Source organism: Hippopotamus amphibius, chromosome 9 (genome assembly GCF_030028045.1).
Source record: "Hippopotamus amphibius kiboko isolate mHipAmp2 chromosome 9, mHipAmp2.hap2, whole genome shotgun sequence".
Taxonomy (NCBI): domain Eukaryota; kingdom Metazoa; phylum Chordata; class Mammalia; order Artiodactyla; family Hippopotamidae; genus Hippopotamus; species Hippopotamus amphibius.
In genome coordinates this window covers 105,085,288-105,103,975 of record NC_080194.1, presented here as the reverse complement: position 1 = coordinate 105,103,975, position 18,688 = coordinate 105,085,288, and the positions used below count along the sequence as shown (strand labels likewise).

General features: G+C 46.5%; 1 protein-coding gene across 8 annotated transcripts in view; it reads right to left on the bottom strand.

The window, feature by feature from the left end:
• Nucleotides 1-18,688, bottom strand: part of CUX1 (cut like homeobox 1) — a 354,634-nt gene that overhangs the window by 114,260 nt on the left and 221,686 nt on the right. For all 8 annotated transcript variants that reach the window (XM_057748078.1, XM_057748079.1, XM_057748081.1 and 5 more), the window contains 2 exons: nucleotides 15,690-15,766; nucleotides 14,134-14,200 (listed from right to left, as the gene is read on the bottom strand). In XM_057748078.1, the coding sequence (XP_057604061.1) occupies nucleotides 14,134-14,200; nucleotides 15,690-15,766 (144 nt within the window). The remainder of the gene's footprint in view (nucleotides 1-14,133; nucleotides 14,201-15,689; nucleotides 15,767-18,688) is intronic.

Below are 18,688 nucleotides of genomic sequence, written 5' to 3'. Positions count from 1 at the left end.
ACCCATCTCAGCCAGCAGCTCCTGTTCCCTTCACGCCATGCCCCCTCCCTTTAACTTGTTTCAATTTTCTGGGCAGCACTTGACACTAACTCAACTTTTATTACGTGGCAGCCTGTTTTTTTTGCTCAGAGACTGTTTCTGGGACAGCAGGGCCTTTGTTTTCATTCATCCAAGGAACATCTTTCAAGCACCCGGCAGGCCCTATTTTAGGCGCTGGGGACACAGTGGTGAACAGGGTAACAAGATGCACGGGACTTGGAGCCTGGTGAGTAGAGCTCAGCAAACCAGGAAACACAGGGAGTCTCATAAGGAGAAAAATAAAGTGGGAAGGAGGACAGAGTCCGCCAGCAGGAGGCCATCAGGGCTCCGAGAGCACTGACAGGACCAGCTTACAATGTGGGAGGATCACTCTGGCCACTCTTTTGCCAGGTTTGATGGGAAAGATCAGGAGTTGGGCTTCGTCCGGGAGAAGCTGAGATGCCTCCTAAGGGTAGCTGCTGAGCCTGGAGGTGACAGGGGAGGTCTGGGCTGGAAATGTGCGCACGGGAGTCAGCGGCAGGGAGATGGAGTTTGGTTACGCGGTGAGTGAGCCTCCCAGGGAGGGAGATAAGCAAGTGCAAAGACTGACCCCAAGGCACTGCAGCCCCACCAGCACCCGAACAGTGCCCTGCACACAGGAGGCCCCTAGGAGAGACTTACTGAATCAACGAAGGTTCATATTAACCCCTGACATAGGTGGCACTGCCTCCACTTTACGAAACGAGAAATGTCCCTTAGCTTGGACTGAAAATACACTTATGCCTTCAGTTCATTAGCGCCACCAGCTGCAGGCTATCTAATGCTGGTCCTTTTCCCATGGCTGACTTAGAGTCATGGCCAATGTGATGCTAATGCTGTATGACCTGTGGTGACCTGAATTCCCACATCGCCTCACAAGGGGGTGCAGGTGTGTGAGGTACAGACCCCGGGAGGCCAGCGGGCGTACTCCGCCGCTTGAGGAAGTGTTCACCTGGCACAATCAGCAGTGACCACCTGCTTCCATGTGTGTGTGGATCTGGCCCAGACCCATCTCAGCCCCAACTGTTTCATACCCGGAAGAGGTAGGTTTTATGAAAACCACATGAATAAACTATTACTAGGATCCTGGGTAATGTAGAAAGTACCGTGCAAAGTGCCAGGGCAAAAAATTAGGAGGGTCTAGTTGCCACCCTTAAGAGGCTGCCAATCTGATGTGGACACAAATTTTCTGGTGCCGTGGTCCCTCTGGTGAACAGAATGGACTTCTTTCTGGAGTAATGTTTTAAATACATCAGTTTACTAACGCAAATAAATATTTTGAAGTGCAGTTACTACAATACTAGAAAACCCCCAAACCTGTGATCTAGTAACAAACGTTCTTTACTGATGTGCTATATAATGAATCTAGTGGCAGGTCTAAGAATTACTGACATTTTGAAGCAGCGATGGATATAAACAGTATTTGAGGTATCTACAAGGACTGTGATGTAATGTGAAAATACTAAGATTTCCATTTGCAACAAAGTCATAGGTCTGTTCTTGTTCTGGTCTGTTGATCTGATTTGCAATGAAAGGAAATGCTACACTGCAGTCAGATTTAGTGAAAATCGAGAGTTCTGGGTCCAAATTCACGATCCCTGAATTACACCCCCTCTACACGCACGCCGAGGCTGGTGCAGGTAAGTGTGGGCGCAGGAATGGGGCGTGGAGGGGCAAAGATGTGCTCGTGAAGAAAGGCTGGTAACTATGAACTGGGATGTGGGAGCCCGCAAGCTGGGGAAAGGCCCACAATCCTACAGAGGGGGTTAGAGTTGGTAGGAAATGAGGCTATGAAGGCAGAGCCGTGCCACAAAGCATCTTGGGTGCTATGGCATCATTTTTCAATGGAGGCAAGAAAGAGCCATGGAAAGCTTTTAAGGAGGACTGATTTCAACAGGATCAGATTTATAGTTTGGAAAGGTACTTTTAGCAGATACTTGGAGGATGGATTAGTCCAGGGAGAAATTGGCAGCAGGGAGATCCGTTGGGAAGATATTGAAGGAGCAAAGCCAAGAGAGGAAAAGAGCCCAGTTATTGCAGTGACAATGGAGACTAAGATGGGGAGGAACGCAAAAGGTCGCAAGGAGGTGGAATTACTATGGATTAGACAGCAGGGTCAAGAAGGACCCTCCATCTCTGGAATAAAGGAGGACCATGTAAGCTCGAGAGAGGGAAAAAATGGAAGGGAAGTTGCCCGCAGGGAAGAGGGAGGTCAGGAGGGATCATGAGTTCACTCCAGTTTGAGATGCCCATGTCTAGCAAGGAGCTGCAGATGAAAATACAGAGCTTTCTTAGCTGTACAGCAGAAGCTAACACAACATTTTAAATCAACTATATTCCAATAAAAGTTAAAAAAAAAAGAGAAAATATAGAGCTGTCTCTTTGGGTAGTAAATTGTTTCTTATTGCTTTGTAAGGGCTCTTTATATATACAGGCACACCTTGGAGATATTACGGGCTTGGTTTCAGACCACTACCATAAAGCAAATACTGCAATAAAGTGAATTGCACAAATTTTTAGGTTTCCCAGTGCATACAAAAGTTATATTTACACTAGACTGTGGTCTATTATGTGCACAACAGCATTATGTCTAAAAAAATGTACATACCTTAATTAAAAAAATACTTTAATGCTAAAAAAAAGCTAACCATCATCCGACTCTTCAGTGAGTTGTAATATATTTGCAATCGTAACATCAAAGATCACTGATCACAGATCACTATAACAAATACAGTAACAACAAAAAAATCTGAAATATTGTGAGAATTACCAACTTGCGACACAGAGACACGAAGTAAGCAAATACTTTTGGAAAACGGCACCAACAGACTTGCTCAATGCAGGACTGCCACAAACCTTCAGTTTGTGACAATGCATAATCTTCAAAGCACAATAAAGCAAAGTGCAATAAAATGAGGTGTACACACACACACACACACACTTTCTCTGTCATACACAATGCAAATATTTTTGCCAATTTATCTACCAATCATCAACCACCAGCAAGCTGTGAATTTCCTTTGTGAGTTCTACCTTTGACGTCATACTTAGAAAGATTTTTCCCACCCCCACATTATATAAATATCCATCTACAATTTCTCCTCGTGTTTTTATGGTTTTGTTTTTCATACGTAAATATTTAAAACATCTAGGCTGGACTTTGCACAGGGCTCTGCGCTGACTCTCATCTCCTGGGTGTCAGCCAGCTATTCTGGCACTGCCGCTAATCGAAGGCTCCATCCTTCCCTCACTCATTTAAACTCAAGACGTTTTTATAGACAACTTTCTCTAAAAATTTTCCCCCTTAATTTGGAAACTTTCAAAAACACAGAAAGCTACCAGAAGAAAAGGCCAATCAACCATATGCCTACACACAGAATTAACCACTTAATATAACTGGTCCTTTTTCCATTATCGACGACAAATTCTAAATTTCTAACTACACTGGGGCTTTCCATGGAAAACACAAGTATCTAATAATCTTTATGTTCTCTAAATCCTACAAATTGGCTTTTTTCAGGGTAGAAAGATCACAGAAACGCATCAAAGTGAAACTAGTCAAACTTAAAAGAGATGCATGAAAAGCCAAAAAGATACGCTATCCCATGAAATTTTAAGATTATGCTCTGTTCCTGTGCTTAGGCTATGTTGATAACATTCCAAACACTACATAATTTTAATTTTTCTCCCCCAACTCCTTTAGGTTTACCTTTAGGGAAATCAGAGGGACACGTGCAGTCACTTGGGGGTTAATCCTCACTGATGCTGAATGCCCCGAGTCTTTGCTCTGTTCAGCAGAGCATGAAATCTCAAAGCTCAGGAGAGCAATGTGGCTGGGCTGCCAGAGCCATGCCATAAAGTTCTGCATTAAAAATTCATACTGCAGGCTCGCCTCAGAGCTCGGCTCTGGCTGAAAGGAGAGCTGCTGGGGAAATATGAGACACCCCACCGTCTTTCTGGCAATTGGAGACATTCCTCAACAAACAGCACCTCGGGAAGAGAATGAAAGGGCAAACAAGCCGTGAAGGAAATCAATGAGTTCAATTATCTAGCTCTCTCTCGCTTTCCTACAGGAAACTTCTCCTTCTGAAGGCTGGTTCCCCAAAGTTTTTTTTTTTTACGATATCCCAAAACAAGAGCCCTAGACATCCTTGCCTGTGCCCAGATGTTTGGCACCTCTCAATTTGTTTTACGCCAGCCCAGGGAGCTCCAAATTCTCCAGGTCACGTGGAGTCAGGTCTCTGCTGAACTCTGAGAGTTGCCCCGACGTGTGGCCAGAGGGGACCACGCTGTTCTCACTTTAGAAGGTGGGTCCCTCACACACGTGGCATGTAGATTTCAGAAGGCAGTTAGTTATTCCATGGTCATTAACCTCCAGAGGTTAAGTTATTAACAGCCCTGCAATCATATGAACTCAGAACTTTTTACCCCCAGTGTTAGCAGCAAACAAATGGTAACTAGTTATTTTTAAATTCAGTCTCTTAGGACGATGATGTGACATGAAACAGTGCACTTTACCCCACAGTTGCAGCATGCAAATACAGAGAGAGGTCTTGTGATGCAGATGGACTGATTTTCACAGGTCAAACATGGAAAATGATGGGGTTCTTCAGGGTTGGGAGAGATCTGATGGTGGGGGAAGTGAAGCAACGTTTTTCAGATGGGCCAGGCAGGGTGCCTGGCATGATGCCGTGCAGCAGGCCCGTTTCCCAAAGGCGTGCATGCAGATGCTGTGCCCGGCTCTCTGTGGCGGACTGCACTCCACTCAGGAGGAAACTAAGGCCAGAGTAAGGAAACGGAACGCCCTGCCCAAGCTTTCTGCACTCACAGTGCCAGGAATTAAACCCTGTAGTGACCCTGAGACCCGAGCTCTTTCCCTGATGCTCACACCCCCCCCCACATCCTGGGCAGCCCCCTCCCTGAAGGCCATGCTGCAGATGGCCGCACAGGCCCTGCTGGGGCAGGACTGGAGATCCCAGCTTTTGGGAAGAAGCTGAGTGACAAAGTTTAAGAAGCCGAGAAACAGTCAGGCCCTTCAAACCTGTCTGTGGTCTAGTCCACTCTTCCCATTTTGCTGATGAGGACACTGCCTCTGCCCAGGGAGGGATCTGGGACCTGATCCAGATCCCTGCCCCCCAACCAGGGGAGGCTGGGACATCTATAAGTGTCACCAAACAACAGTCTGGGAACGGGGCCCTCTGAAGATTCTGGGGGCCCAAACTCCCTCGTCTGATGATACCAGAGGGAAGTCACTGAAAGATGCCACGGATGGCCACTGGCAGGATGTAAAGGCACAAAAAAGACAGAGCAAGTGTGAAGCTTCCTAGTTTAAACCTGTGCGGCAACGATGGCAGTGTGACAAATCGGGCTCTCAGACAAGAGGGAACTCAATGGGTAACCGTTTCCTGGTACACCTACTGATGGAACAGTGTGCAGCACGTATCACATTTCTGAAGAATATATAATGACGAAAAAGACATGGCAAGTAAAAACAAAAAACAAACAAACCTAGAAATGAAAACTGAGTATCAGTCCGATGCCATTTGTAAAAAGTTAAAAACAAAAAACAAAAACTAGAGACCCATATGGAAAAAAGACTGGAAGGAAATATGCCAAAATCTTAAAAGTTATCTGTGTGTCATGGGATAATGAGTGATGATCTATTTTTAAAAATCTTCTAGCACTTTCTAAATTTCATATAATAAACATGTGTGACTATCGTAATTAAAAATAATAAATGTCACATAAAAGGAATTAGTCTTCATTAATTTAGGGCGATTCCATAGGAAGGATAGTTTCTCACTTGCGCCAGCTTTCCTGCCTCTGTTCAAAGGGCCCATGACTGGTCAGGGTGCATCAGATCTCCTTCTTCCCACCACTTTGGAAGCAAAGATGTGCAGTGTCATATGATGACCACTGAGGCCACGGCCCCCAGTGCAGCCAGGGACTCCCGGGGGCGGGGGATGTCAGAAACGCACGGCTTTGGGCGGAATCTCACTGGGGGCAGAAGGTGGTGGGAATGTTCCAGACTGGCCTCCATTATAATTCTTTTTTTCATGAAGCATTTCAAAGGTTCAGGTGGCTCCTGCCTTCTTCCTAGATGCCAGCAGCTTCTTTAGTTTGCCCTTCCAGAGAGTAAATGGCCTTGCTGGTGGGGCTCTCAGCACTGCTGAGACTGGCCCCTCGGCCGCACCCGATCCACCGGTCTCCACAGTGAAGGTGCCCGCAGAGCCATTCATTCAACAAAAGCCCTGCGTGCTGATGACATCAATGGGCACGTGGTGTGCAGGGACCAAGTGAGGGCCCACCTCGGAGGCAGGTCAGGCAGCGCTGGCCAACTCTGTGCGGTCTGCAGGGGCACACCCAACCTCTCTCTCGCCCCACAAGCAGGAAGGCGCCCGTTACGATGCCCGTTTTGCAGCTCACTAGATGTGTTTTCATCTTCTACAAACTGATGTTTTCTCCAACAGTCCTCCTTTAGCCTTGAACTGTGAGTTCTCCAAGACTCTCCTTTACAGTGAATCAGAAAAACTTCAAGGATCACTAAAAACCCAAAAATTTTTATAAAAGCATGCCAAACCTAAGTGACAGCCTATGAATACTTTTCTTCTACAATATCCCCTCCAAGGATGTGTACAGATGTGACTGCTATCTCCATACTCACAAACATGTTTATACACACACATACAGGACAGCTATACATACACGTGTGTGGCACGTGTTTTTGTGTACAGAGCGTGTGAGCCATGTCCGTGTGCATGTCACACCTGTAACTCCTCCTGCCCTCTTTACTCTGTAGTTCTAGCACCTGCCACAATGCCTGCGTTTTAATACAGCGTTTTAAGATTAGCTGAAAGGAGGAAAGGTAAAGACTGCCAATTCTCATTGATGCCTTAACTTCTAGACCCATCTGGAGACCACGAACAGGTGAAGAATCCTTGGCACTCAGAGGACTTCCTACCTGGATCTGAAAATATGAAGCCACACCCTTCCTTCTACGCAGTTCCCGGGCTGGGGAAAACTCCAGATCAGGCTGTACTGCTTGGAGAAGGCAAAACAGATGCAGTCAGTGCAAAAGCCAAGGAAAGCCCTTTAGGGCTCATGCAGGCATCGAATTTCAGGTGTGAAGCAAAATGCTTGGACAGAGATGGGAAAATCCCAGGAATTCTACAAAATGCACACACCCTTTTACAGATAAGGTAAAGAAAAAAAGCATCATTTGTTCCTGGCAAGTCTGGTTTCTTTCTAAGGTTTAAGGGACAGGGGATTCTTTATTCAAGTCCACCCCCTCCAGACCATCAAAGTAGCTGCTTCTCTATTTTTAGGGAAATTAATCTAACTGGGATAATTACAGCAACCCATACTGGAAACTGATGACTCATCAAAAAGCCAGGAAATAGAAAATGTTACAGTCTTAAAGGTACAGCAGGGAGACTCCATTTCCAGACACTGAGGTTGGTCTTTTCAAATTCTATCAGGGGAAGCAAAATCTGTCTAATGTGAGTATTCTGATTACTGGGTTCTACCTGGCTCAGTTTCCAGAGTCTTACATGTGGAACTGTAAAAAGTAAATAAAAGAGAAATCAGTCTGCAAGGGTACACACAACGGGGCTTGTGGAGAGGGAGAGAAGACATGAAACCCCTCAAGAAGGCCCATCACCTGGTGAGCTGGCACGTGCTAACACTGCTCTCGGAGGGCAGCACAGAAAGACTTTCCAGCCATGGTGGGAGTGTGCAGAGAGCACTGGATTTTGAGTCCAAAGGACTGGATTTGGCGTCTGCCTCTGTGTTCTCAGGACTGTTTCCCTGTCTATGCAATGAGCACAACAGACACTTCCTCCATGACTGCTGGAAAGTAAACAAGATATCATGCAAGAAGGCACCGTGACACAGTCCGGAGCGACCTGGACGTGTGGATGGTCTCGACCCCTCCCTCCCCCATTCATCACACACTGGCTGCATTTTCCACCCTTAAGGTCACATCTTCAACTGTGGGTATCCTCACGTTTTCAAATCTCGTTTTAGGTCCTCCTCGCCCACTTCTGGAACACAGGAATCCCCTACCTCCACAAGGCGGGGTGCAGGGTACAGGCTCCCCTAAACAATTTCAATAAAGCCCTAAGCCAAGCTCTCCTGGGAGAGTTTTCTGCTTTCTCAGAGCATAATGCATTTTGTGATTATACACTGGTTATATATACGATAGAGAGGAAATACTCTAAAATGAACCCAAGTGAAGTTCCTCATAAATGTCTCTTCTGTAATGTACTATGTAAGTATGTGTGCATACAATGTGGCTCTTTTTAAAAAGCATATAGGCAAGGAATACAACATGAGTAACCTTAAGAAATATGAATTTTACTGGCAGGAAAGGTTTGGGAGGTGCAAATTCTCCTAAGACTAACTTTAGCTATAAAAAATGCAGCATTTCAGTGCAATTCAATATTTTCTTTCATCGGAGGCTCAGAGCCTCCGCCCACAAGTCAAGAGGAATGTAATAAGCTGACTGTGTGCGTTACAACCGAAGCTCCTTCTGCAACCAGGATTCTGGGGGACAGAGCAAAGAGGTGGCCGTGGACTTGATCGAAAATGGGACTTCCTGCACTTTCACCCAGAATGCTGGTATCTTGGCCGGGAGGGTAGCATTCCTCCCACCATGGGCAGCGGCCACCTAAGCCCAACCACAAGTGAACAGCTGCAGAAGACAGGCGTGGAGTTGGGGGCAGGGGGAGCTGTCCAGGCTTCTCTCCCAGGGCCCCGAAAAGCTGTCTGCCCTCCTCCAAGGCCATCCTGGGGAACCACTGAAATTTTAAAATCCCATCTGCTCAACTTTGCTAGAATCTCCAAGTTAACGTCAACTGGGGTGCTGAGTCTCTCTTTGCTAAGAGAAGGCAGAAGAGCACCACACAGCCTGACCCGCTGAGGAGGTGGTACTTTTTTAACAACAACAGAAAAAAAGGCAGAGAAATAATTCATTTATTTAACCCAGAAACGGTTATAATCTGAAACCCTGCAATCCTCTTACACAACAACTGTTTTGGCAAGTCCCCTGATGTTCCAACAAATATTAAACTGTGCTTGCCATTTGTCTAAGGAATCTTGCATTAATAAACATGAAGAAGAACACTTTTACCTCCCACTCGCAATGACAGGACAAAACAAAGACCAGCTGTATTCATCAATGAGGCCTTGTTCTGCACATAAAGGCTAATTACATTTCGCTTCAAGCCTACACATGGAAAACTTTCCTGCTGCTGTGCCCGCCACAGCCAGCCGGGCTGGCCCAGCGGACGCGGGCCGAGGGCTGCACCCAGTCAGCGGGGGCTCCTGACGGCCTCGCTGCCTTTGACCTGCAGGCTTCAGTCCCAAATGGGGGCGGGGATGGTCACCCCAGCGACATCTCCCAGCCGAGGAGAGGCGACGTGTGCTCTTCAAACCTCGTGGGGAGACGATGCTGTTCAGACTGCTAATTTCAGAAGCGCACCCACCCCAAGCCCTGGGGAAGCTTGTCGGGAGCAGCCTCTACTCGCTGACAATAGAAGAGCTGACAGCGATGAGTGACGGTGACCACGGCTGTCCCTGTGCTGGGTGCTAAGCACACGCCTCCTCATTACTCTCCACAGCCACCCAGCATCCTGATTACTATTATGCCCACTGTACAGGTGAGAAAAGAGAGTCACAGAGGTCAATTAGCTTATCCAGGGACACACGGAGGGCAAGCAGTGGACCGTGGCGATCCACTCAAAGCCCACGTTCCACGATGCCTCCCCCATCCCCTTCCTGCATTTTCTGTCAACACATTTTTAAGAATCCCTCCTTTCGAAGGGAGAGAATACAATGTTTGAAATGTTTTAAGATCATTTGTGAGGAGAGTTGCCCCGACGGGCTTATGTTCATATGTGTCAATGAAAAGCTGTCTAGTCTACTACAATGTACGCAGGTGGGGCCTGAAGCAGATGGTAGAATGACAGGCCTTTCCCAGAAAATGAAAGGGGGCAGGAATGTGGAGGGGGCAGCTCCGTGTGGGATTTCCAAGACCGAAGCGATTGTCTCCAAAGTTAAAAGAAAGTAGCAATTATTATCTCAGGCCATTCTCTACATTTTTTGGGGCTTACTTACTCTGGGAACCATTTTCAGGAAGGGTCTGGCCCTAGGCTGCCCTGTGGGAGCCGCCCATTTCTATTTGGGAAATGCCAATTCCTGTCTGAGCCTCAGTCCAGCCCCCACGCCCACCTGCTGGGCATATCCGCCCTTTCCCTCCAGCAAGCCCTCACCTCAGCTCATCTTTCCAACTCAAGTCACAGGTTAGCGCCTTCAGGAAGGCTTCCTTGACAGTCCTTGCCTTTGGCTCCAGACCCGCCATCCCCCTCTCCCCTTGCTCCTCCCTTGGCCATGGAGAGTCCTGGCTGGGGGAGGGAGGAGGGTAAGGTCAGGGGTTGCTGGCACTGCCCTGGATCCTTGTCCCCCTCTCGAAGGCCACAGCTCCTCTCCAGGTGGCCCCTCCAAACGGAGGCGGGGTGGGTCCCGGCCACTGCTCGCCTGGGATGCCTTGATCCTGCTGGTCTCCCTCGTCCCTGCTGTGCCCACGTTAAACACTCTTCTGACTGTCCTAGCTGGAGTGGGCTCTCTGTCTTCTGTGGACACCCCGACGGCACAGGTGCTGCACTAACTAACGTCCCCTCCATCACAGCAGAGGTCACGCTGGATGGAAATGGCTTTTCTCCCCGAGCCTCCCCGAAGGGGGCCTCCAGGGACACCAGCGGAGCTACTGCGTGGATCTGAGGCGTGCCCACCAGGCTCACTCTCTCTGCGCCCACATACACGTCACACCTCTGCCTCCCCACTCTCCCTGGAGGAGACGAGGATTTCCTGCTATGATCGCAGGAGAGGACACACCCCAGAGTGCCCGTGGGCCCGCCAACAGTTGGTAACAACAGCTGCAGTCCAGAGGCAAAGCATTTTACATGACAGGACAATCAACTCCCATGCTTTTTGATTCTATTTTCTGTTTTCTCTAGTTCAATGAAAATGAGCAAGTAATGTGTGGGTTTTCACTTACCTAGATTGAGGGGAAAAAAGCTTCCTGGCCTTAAGATACACTGATATGATGGGAAACAGTCTAGAGACGTTTATCCCTGAGCCCCCGCCAACCACCACCACTTCTCATCAGAGGCCAGTGGGCTCAGAGTTCAAGGCGGGGTCTGGGGTCAGGAGCACCAGCCTCTGGTGCTCCCCTGGGTGGCCTTGCTGATTCAGGTGACCCGAGATTTAATGATCTTACCTGTCAGGTGACAGAGCTGGCTGCTTACGAATAGCCCAGGCTCCCTGCATCTATAAACAGTTACTTAGAACAACACTGAAGACTGAAAGTCATCCCGTCATCTCAAGAGGCACTTCTGACCCCTCCCAGGGAGCGGGATCGCCTGGGAGGAGGTGACTGAGCTCTTCACTGTCCTGACTGAGAGGCAGGAATCATCCCCCACCATCACCCGGGCCCGGAGCAGAGAGGCTGGGAGAGGGTGGGGATGGGGAGAAGACGTCCCCTCCTCCCTCCTCTGTCTCCCGGGCACTCCTAGCAGCCACCTTCCCTCCATAGAGGAGACCAACAGCTGTGAGCTGGGGAAGATGTAAGTCCTTCCGAGACGGCTGCTCTTGGTGCCGTTGCTTCCTCAACCCTCAAAGCAAACTAATTACATGGACACAAATTTTCTGTATGGCTTTTTCAAAGCCCAAGAAAGAAATAAGAAGTTGTAAATCTAAACCAGGGCCCAGTACTTAGCCATCCCGTGACAGGTGGCATTGTTGGCTGTCAACTCCCAGTAGTTTCGGCAGACGCTTGGTGTCACCAGGCAATAGGTGTTCCTCCCCGGTGTGCACACAGGGAGCACAGCGGGAGACACCGGCTTCTGGAAGTTGAGCTTTGGTGACAGTCTCTGAGCAGCAGCTTTCAAAATGGTTTTCGACTGAGATCCACAGGGAGGACAACATTTTACGTTGTGGCCCAGTAACTATTTTTTCGGATTTATATAATTTAAACAAAAGTGTCACAAAACAATGCTTAACTTTACTATGTGCCATAAGCCATGACATTTTCTATTCTATTCTAGTATTTTGTTTTATATTCTATTTACTACCCAACTAGCCAGGTGCCACTCACTCAAGTGATTTCGCAATTGTGACCCACAGTTTGAAAACCATGGGCTTAGACGTGCTTAGCGGTTGGCTGCACAAATGTTTTTTTTAAGTGCATAATATAGCAAACTTTGGTTGATTTTAGATACACAAGATATGTCTATGCCTTTTAGAAAGCAGTGTGGTTTAACAAAAATAAATTAACAAAAATTAATGAAATAATCCGACACATCACCCCCAAAGTTACGGAATTTTGTCAGCAAGTAGGATGATGTGGATGTGAGTGAATGAATCAGGGAGTCAGCATAGCATCTTCAGGTCAAAGTCTTTTAGAAAAGAAATGCTACAAACTAAGGCTAGACCTATGTATCAGATTAAAATATTATCATTTTGAAAAAATCAAATTTACTGAGAAAAACAACCTACGTAGCAGAATAAAGTCCAGGCAGAAATAGTAGGAAAACAAGGATGACACGCTGGCAGAAGAGGGAACCCGGACACTGACACAGAGAAGCCCCAGGTAACAGCAGTTGGTATGGTGCCTCAGAGGGTATGTCGGCGGGGGGGGGGGGGGGGGGGGGGGGGGGGGGGGGCGGGGTGAGGAGGATCCCTCAGGCTGTGGACTCAGGGGGAGGGCGGAGAAGCATGCCTGCTGGGCCCTCAACAGTGAGGGGTCGGAAGGGTTAGTACCAGAACCACCAGTTTTCACAGTATAATTTTAACGGTCACAGGACCTTTGAACCAGCTCTTTCTATACCACCTAAAGTCACGTTTCAACACACCAAGAGAAGAGGGTACAGTGATCTGGCGGGTTCTCCTGGGATTAGACACACCATCAAGTCAGTAGGAGTCACCAAGACTGACCAGGATGTTTTAATCTTTGCACAGAAGTTCTCTGCTCATGATTGAAACTGGTTTCTGGCCACCAGGCCTGGATAGCTGCACTCTCAAGGTCTCGAGCTGCTAAACAACCTAGAGCAAAGGTCAAGAGCCCCTCCCGCCCCCCAAAAAAATAGTGCCTCGAGAGCAGCTGGCCCAGGGTGAGGGTGATGGGACTGAGGGATGCTGAGTACCAGGGCCGCACGGGGAGCAGGAGCTGGGGAGGAGGGTGGCACTGAATAGCACCACCTCCCCACTCACCAGCGCCCACTGAGGCCCAATGTGAGCACAGGAGGACTTGCTTCTTACTGGAGGCACAGCTGTCAGGGATGGGGTGGGGTTGGGGGTGGGGAGGCATGGGTTTCTGGGGGAGACAAGGAGGCTTCTTGGACAGGAAAACGTTGTTCAGATTCTGGCCTGGCATTGTCAGGGAACAACCTTTCACTTGCTTATCTTTCTTAATTTATGTCAATGTTATTCTTGCTTCCTGGTGTTCTGTGTGGAGGGCAGGATGGCAACAGTGTACCCACAGCAGATCACTGATTTCCTCCCGACAAGACCTTTGTGTGATACACCTGCCCAAAGATGCTATGTGTCCGCACACGGATGCCCAGCACCATAAGGTGGGATTTGAACAAACACACCTGTGTGGGCGTGAAGGCCTTGGGCACAGGTAAAAGGTGATGTGACTGGCAAAGACCAAACTCCACAAAATGTCCCAAGTATCACATCCTCTCTAAGCTGACTCTTTTCAAAACTTTCTTAGAAAAAGGCACAGTGGTAATCAGGCTACACAATAATTAAGGAAAAGAGTGTCAGTTGGAAGGATTGTTAAGAGCACCAGACAGAGCTTACTGTCCCATCTTAGGTTTTAAACTGATGCAAGCAATGCATGGGAACGACACCTTGTTCCTTACGGTAGCTCAGAGGATGAGTATCTTCTAAACCCCATACCGCTTTGCAAAGACAATAAACAGGAGAGCGAAGCAGGGAGATCTTTCACAGATGAGCAACACCGGTGATGCCTGACCACATGCATGCCGGTCGAGGGGCCAGGCAGAGACTTACTTGGCAGTAATTTCTTCATCATATTTGGTTTTCAGGTCAAATAATTCTGTTCGAGTTTTTTCCAGGGCTGAAAGGCAGAGGACATAAAACTATAACATAAGATACTAATCGTTCGAATTAAGTCAGAAAGGAAAAGTTTACATATAATACATTCTCATTTCAAAGGAGGCAAAGATTACACAAGTGTACACAGAATGGAAGAGAAAATCCCCTCCACTGCCACCTCATCTCACCCCATGTGCCTCTTCTGAGATAACCACTGTTATTAGTTTATTGTTTAGATTTCCTGCTCTTAAATAAATTTCACTCTTTAAAAGAGTGAAATTTCCGTACCTAATTGAATGTATCTTTAAGTGTGTGTGTGTGTGTGTGTGTGTGTGTGTGTATTTATTTATTTATTTCACACCCCTGTCCCCATAAATAGGATGATACAAACATCTTCTGAGACTTGCCCTTTGCCCTTAGCAGAAGCATGGAAATCTCTCCATGCTGGGACATTGTCAATGACGATAACAATTTAGTTCTTGTACAGGGCCTGCCACATGCCTGGGGTGTCAGGACACCCAGAAGGGAAGGTGCTGGGAAAGGAGCTTGGACGTTCTGACTTCAGACAAATACCACTCAGCTGGCCTCCCAAGAGGTGATTTACATCCCCGTCAATACTAAGAGCGTGACTATTTTCCTATACTCTCACCAACACTGGATATTATCAATTAAAAAAAAATTTTTTTGACAGTCTGACAGGCAAAACAATCTTTTACTGATTTAATTAGCATGTCTCTGCCTATTCAAAATTAACATTTTTTACTTACGTGTATCCAGCCACATGCTGCTCCTGCAAACTGCCCATTCCCATCCTTAGCCCATTGTTCTCCTGGACTGTTTATCTATTCTTATTGCCATGTAGGTGACCTTTATATCTTTTGGATATTATCTGTCTGTGTTGTGATTATTTTCTCCCACTCTGTCATTTGTGTTTTTTTTTTTTAAACTTGATTCTGATGTCTTCTAAAGTTTTTTTCCCATATTTAAATTAAATATACAGTGCCATTTCCCTTTCAGAACTAAAAGAAAAAAGGTAAAAAGAAGCTTAAAGGAGTGATAAAAACTTGAGTGTAACCTGTTTTGGTCTCTTTAAAGTTTTAAGGGTCTGCTATTACTGTTCTCCTTAACTTCATAGGGTAGAAATAAGGGGTTTTCCCCCCCATATTGTTCCAAATGAGATATGAACCCTTGACAGTTTGGTGATTTAGGCTGTTTGGTGGAAGAAGAGCAGGAAGAAAGGATGGCTCCTGGCAGTGATGCAAATGGGATTCGGAGCCTCCCACCTCAGAAGACTCCGTGTGGGTGACTCATGCAGTCAAGGTGGGAAGCTGGAGGGTGGGGTCTGAGACACGCTGGGGCGTGGGCTCTCTCCCTCCTCCAGGCTCACCACCGCAGCGGCAGGGGGTGGGCGACAGGTGTCAGAGGGCACCTGGAGGGACTGGGATGTGGAGCAAACCTGCCCAGGCTCAGCCTGGCCTGCAGTGGCTTGGCCGGCAGGCAGAACAGCACACCTGTTTGCAGAGTCTGGACTTTATGTTCGGCTTCTTCCAGCTTGGAGGTGGTGGACATCTGGGTCTCCTGCAGCTTTCTGAAAAGGAAGAAGAAGAAGCCAGACTGGTCATCTTGTTTAGCAGCTCACACGTCTTATGTGTCCTGGAGCTACGGTGATGAGCTGTCTTCACACGGCTGGTGACAGGTGTGTGGCTCGGTACCACTCGTAATGCCACAAGCCCTGATCTTTTAACACCCCGACTTTGTACCCACACATCACCCGAGGGGAGGTGTACTTCCTGTAGGACTTGACGAGAGGCCATTGATGTAGAAGGTTATCCTAAACATGGCTCATTCTTGAAATGCCAGATATTTTAAAAAAAGAAGAAGAAAAATCATCATCATGCACTCATTGTTTCCTGAAGTTAGCCCAGGAAGAAGGATACATTTACATTTTGCTGACACAATGGAGGAATTTATTGGAATAAAGGATGTGCTGAAGAGATGTGACAGCTGCTCTGCTTCTCTCGGAACGGAATGCAAATGCAGCTCTAATACCTAATGGGGACGTTCGGAATGCTCGAAGCCGCATTCCACGTATTTATATTTCCCATGGTCTCCAGATGAAGTCCCTGGTCAATAAATAGCATTCCTTCCTCCTCATCGGCAGAAAAATCTCTAAAAATAAGTTTATTATTTTTACATCATATGAATATAACACATGCTCTTATAAAGAAGAAACCTGGGAATACGGAAAAGTAGAAATGGCACAGTTAAAAAAGGCACCCAAATTTCCATCATCTATGGAAAAGCACTGCTTGCATTTGCACATATTTCAATTATAAAACATAAATGCTCTGCATGAAAAAAACACACAAATATTGTAAGAGCATGGAAGGTAAAATGTCCTTTCCCTTGGCTCTATTTGCACTCAGAGTTTTTTGGTAGTTCTCTAGAATTTTTCTACATGTATAGAAATACACTGTAATATGTAATATATTGTAGCATAATATAAACTCAAATGTGATATATTATAGTGTAATATATACTCCCTGCCCCTTTCTTTGAATACAAAAGGGACCAGAGCATATATGGTATCCTGCAGCTAGCTTTTCCACTTACCTCCGTACTGTGGCAATGCTCTACCCCAGCATATATAGTTCGTCCTCATTCTTATTAAATAACTGACTTAACCAAGCCTCTGTGGACGTTTAGATGGCCTATCACCACTTTCTACTAAACAGTTCCACAGTGATTATCACAGGCATTGGTGCATAACTCTGGTAAGGAATCTGCTGGATAAGATTCTAACAGAGAAGTTACAGTGGTGAAAAGGTGTATGCAATTGTTTTCGTTGTTTTGATAGATATTGAGAAGTTTTCCAACAACAAAAAATCTCATCAATTGAAACTCTTGCCAACAGCATTCGAGAGTGTTCTGCTGTGCCAACACTGGATAAAATTAAACTTAGTTTTACTGTGAAGTAAAGCTGAGAATTTCTCTTTGTATGAACTGTCTGCTCATTTTCTCTGCCCATTTTTTGTAGTGCTGGTTTTTTTTTTTCTTATTAATTTGTAAGAGCTCTTTGTTTATAAAGAAAATTAGCCCTTTTTCTTAAGTGCTGCAAGCATTTCTTCCCAGTTTTTTGATGGTTTAAAAATGTTTTTCACTGTTATTTGTTTTTAAAAGTCTGTATCAAATTTTAGGCAGTTGTATTTATATAACTTCTTTTATGCACGGAAAGATCTCCCCACTCCAAAATTATTAAAAACAAAGTATCTGCCCACATTTTCTACCAGTATGTATATGATTTAATTATTAATACTTAAATTCTAATCCATTTCAATTTTTTGGTATAAAGAATGAGATAAAGATCTAGCTTTACCCCCCATTCCCAGTGGTCAGTTATCTGCATCTTTTAATATAATCAATCCATATTGTATGCTAACTCACATATACGGAATCTAAAAATGGTACTGATGAACTCAGTGACAAGAGCAAGGAAGCAGATACAGAGAATGGACTGGAGAACTCGAGGTATGGGAGGGGGCGGGGGGTGAAGGGGAAACTGAGAAGAAGCGAGAGAGTAGCACAGACATATATATACTACCAACTGTAAAATAGTCAGTGGGAAGTTGTTGTATAACAAAGGGAGTCCAACTCGAGGATGGAAGATGCCTTAGAGGACTGGGGCAGGGAGGGTGGGGGGGACTCGAGGGGGGGGCGTCAAGGAAGGGAAGGAATATGGGGATATGTGTATAAAAACAGTTGATTGAACCTGGTGTACCCCCCAAAAAATAAAATAAAATAAAATAATATAATCAATCCTTTTATGTAATTTGAAAAGTCAACTTAATAATATTAAATTCCTATAGGAATTTATTTCCACACCTTTGTAACACACGAGTTTGCTCTATGCAGATGTAACCACGCTGTCTATAGTTCTGCATCATGCATTTTTCACTTCATATTATGCTGGATACATTTCTGGTATTACTGCAGATTTGACAAAACTATTATTTTAACGGCTGTGTAACATTTCCATTAGGGGTGGCCTCTTTTACATACCCATTTCTTGTTGGCAGGGCGTTATGCATCCCCCCTCCCCCCAATTATCAGTAACATGCCGAGAAATCTCTTTGGGCATAAAGTGCTTTCCTAGGAGACTTATTTAGTGCCAGTTCTACATCTGCTAGGTCAAGAGTGCATTCATTCTTCTGCATCCCGACTCTGTGGGGTTCACTTCCTTCCTGGGGGCTTCACCCAGCCCCACTCTCCCAGCAGTGTGGGTGCGGTATCCCCTGCAGAGCTGGGCTTGGCCCCAAAGGATTGGCTTTGCTCCTGCAGTGGGGACTTTGGGAGGCCACGTCTGAGTGCAAAGGGAGGCCAGGGCTGCAGAGGTGGGTCGGGCTCTGCTCCCACCTCTGGGTGCCTCGGTAGGGAAGTGCAGGCAGGCCCCTAATCTGTAAAATGAGACAGTCTGCTCTGCAGGTCTGTCCTGGGCACTTGGTGAGACACG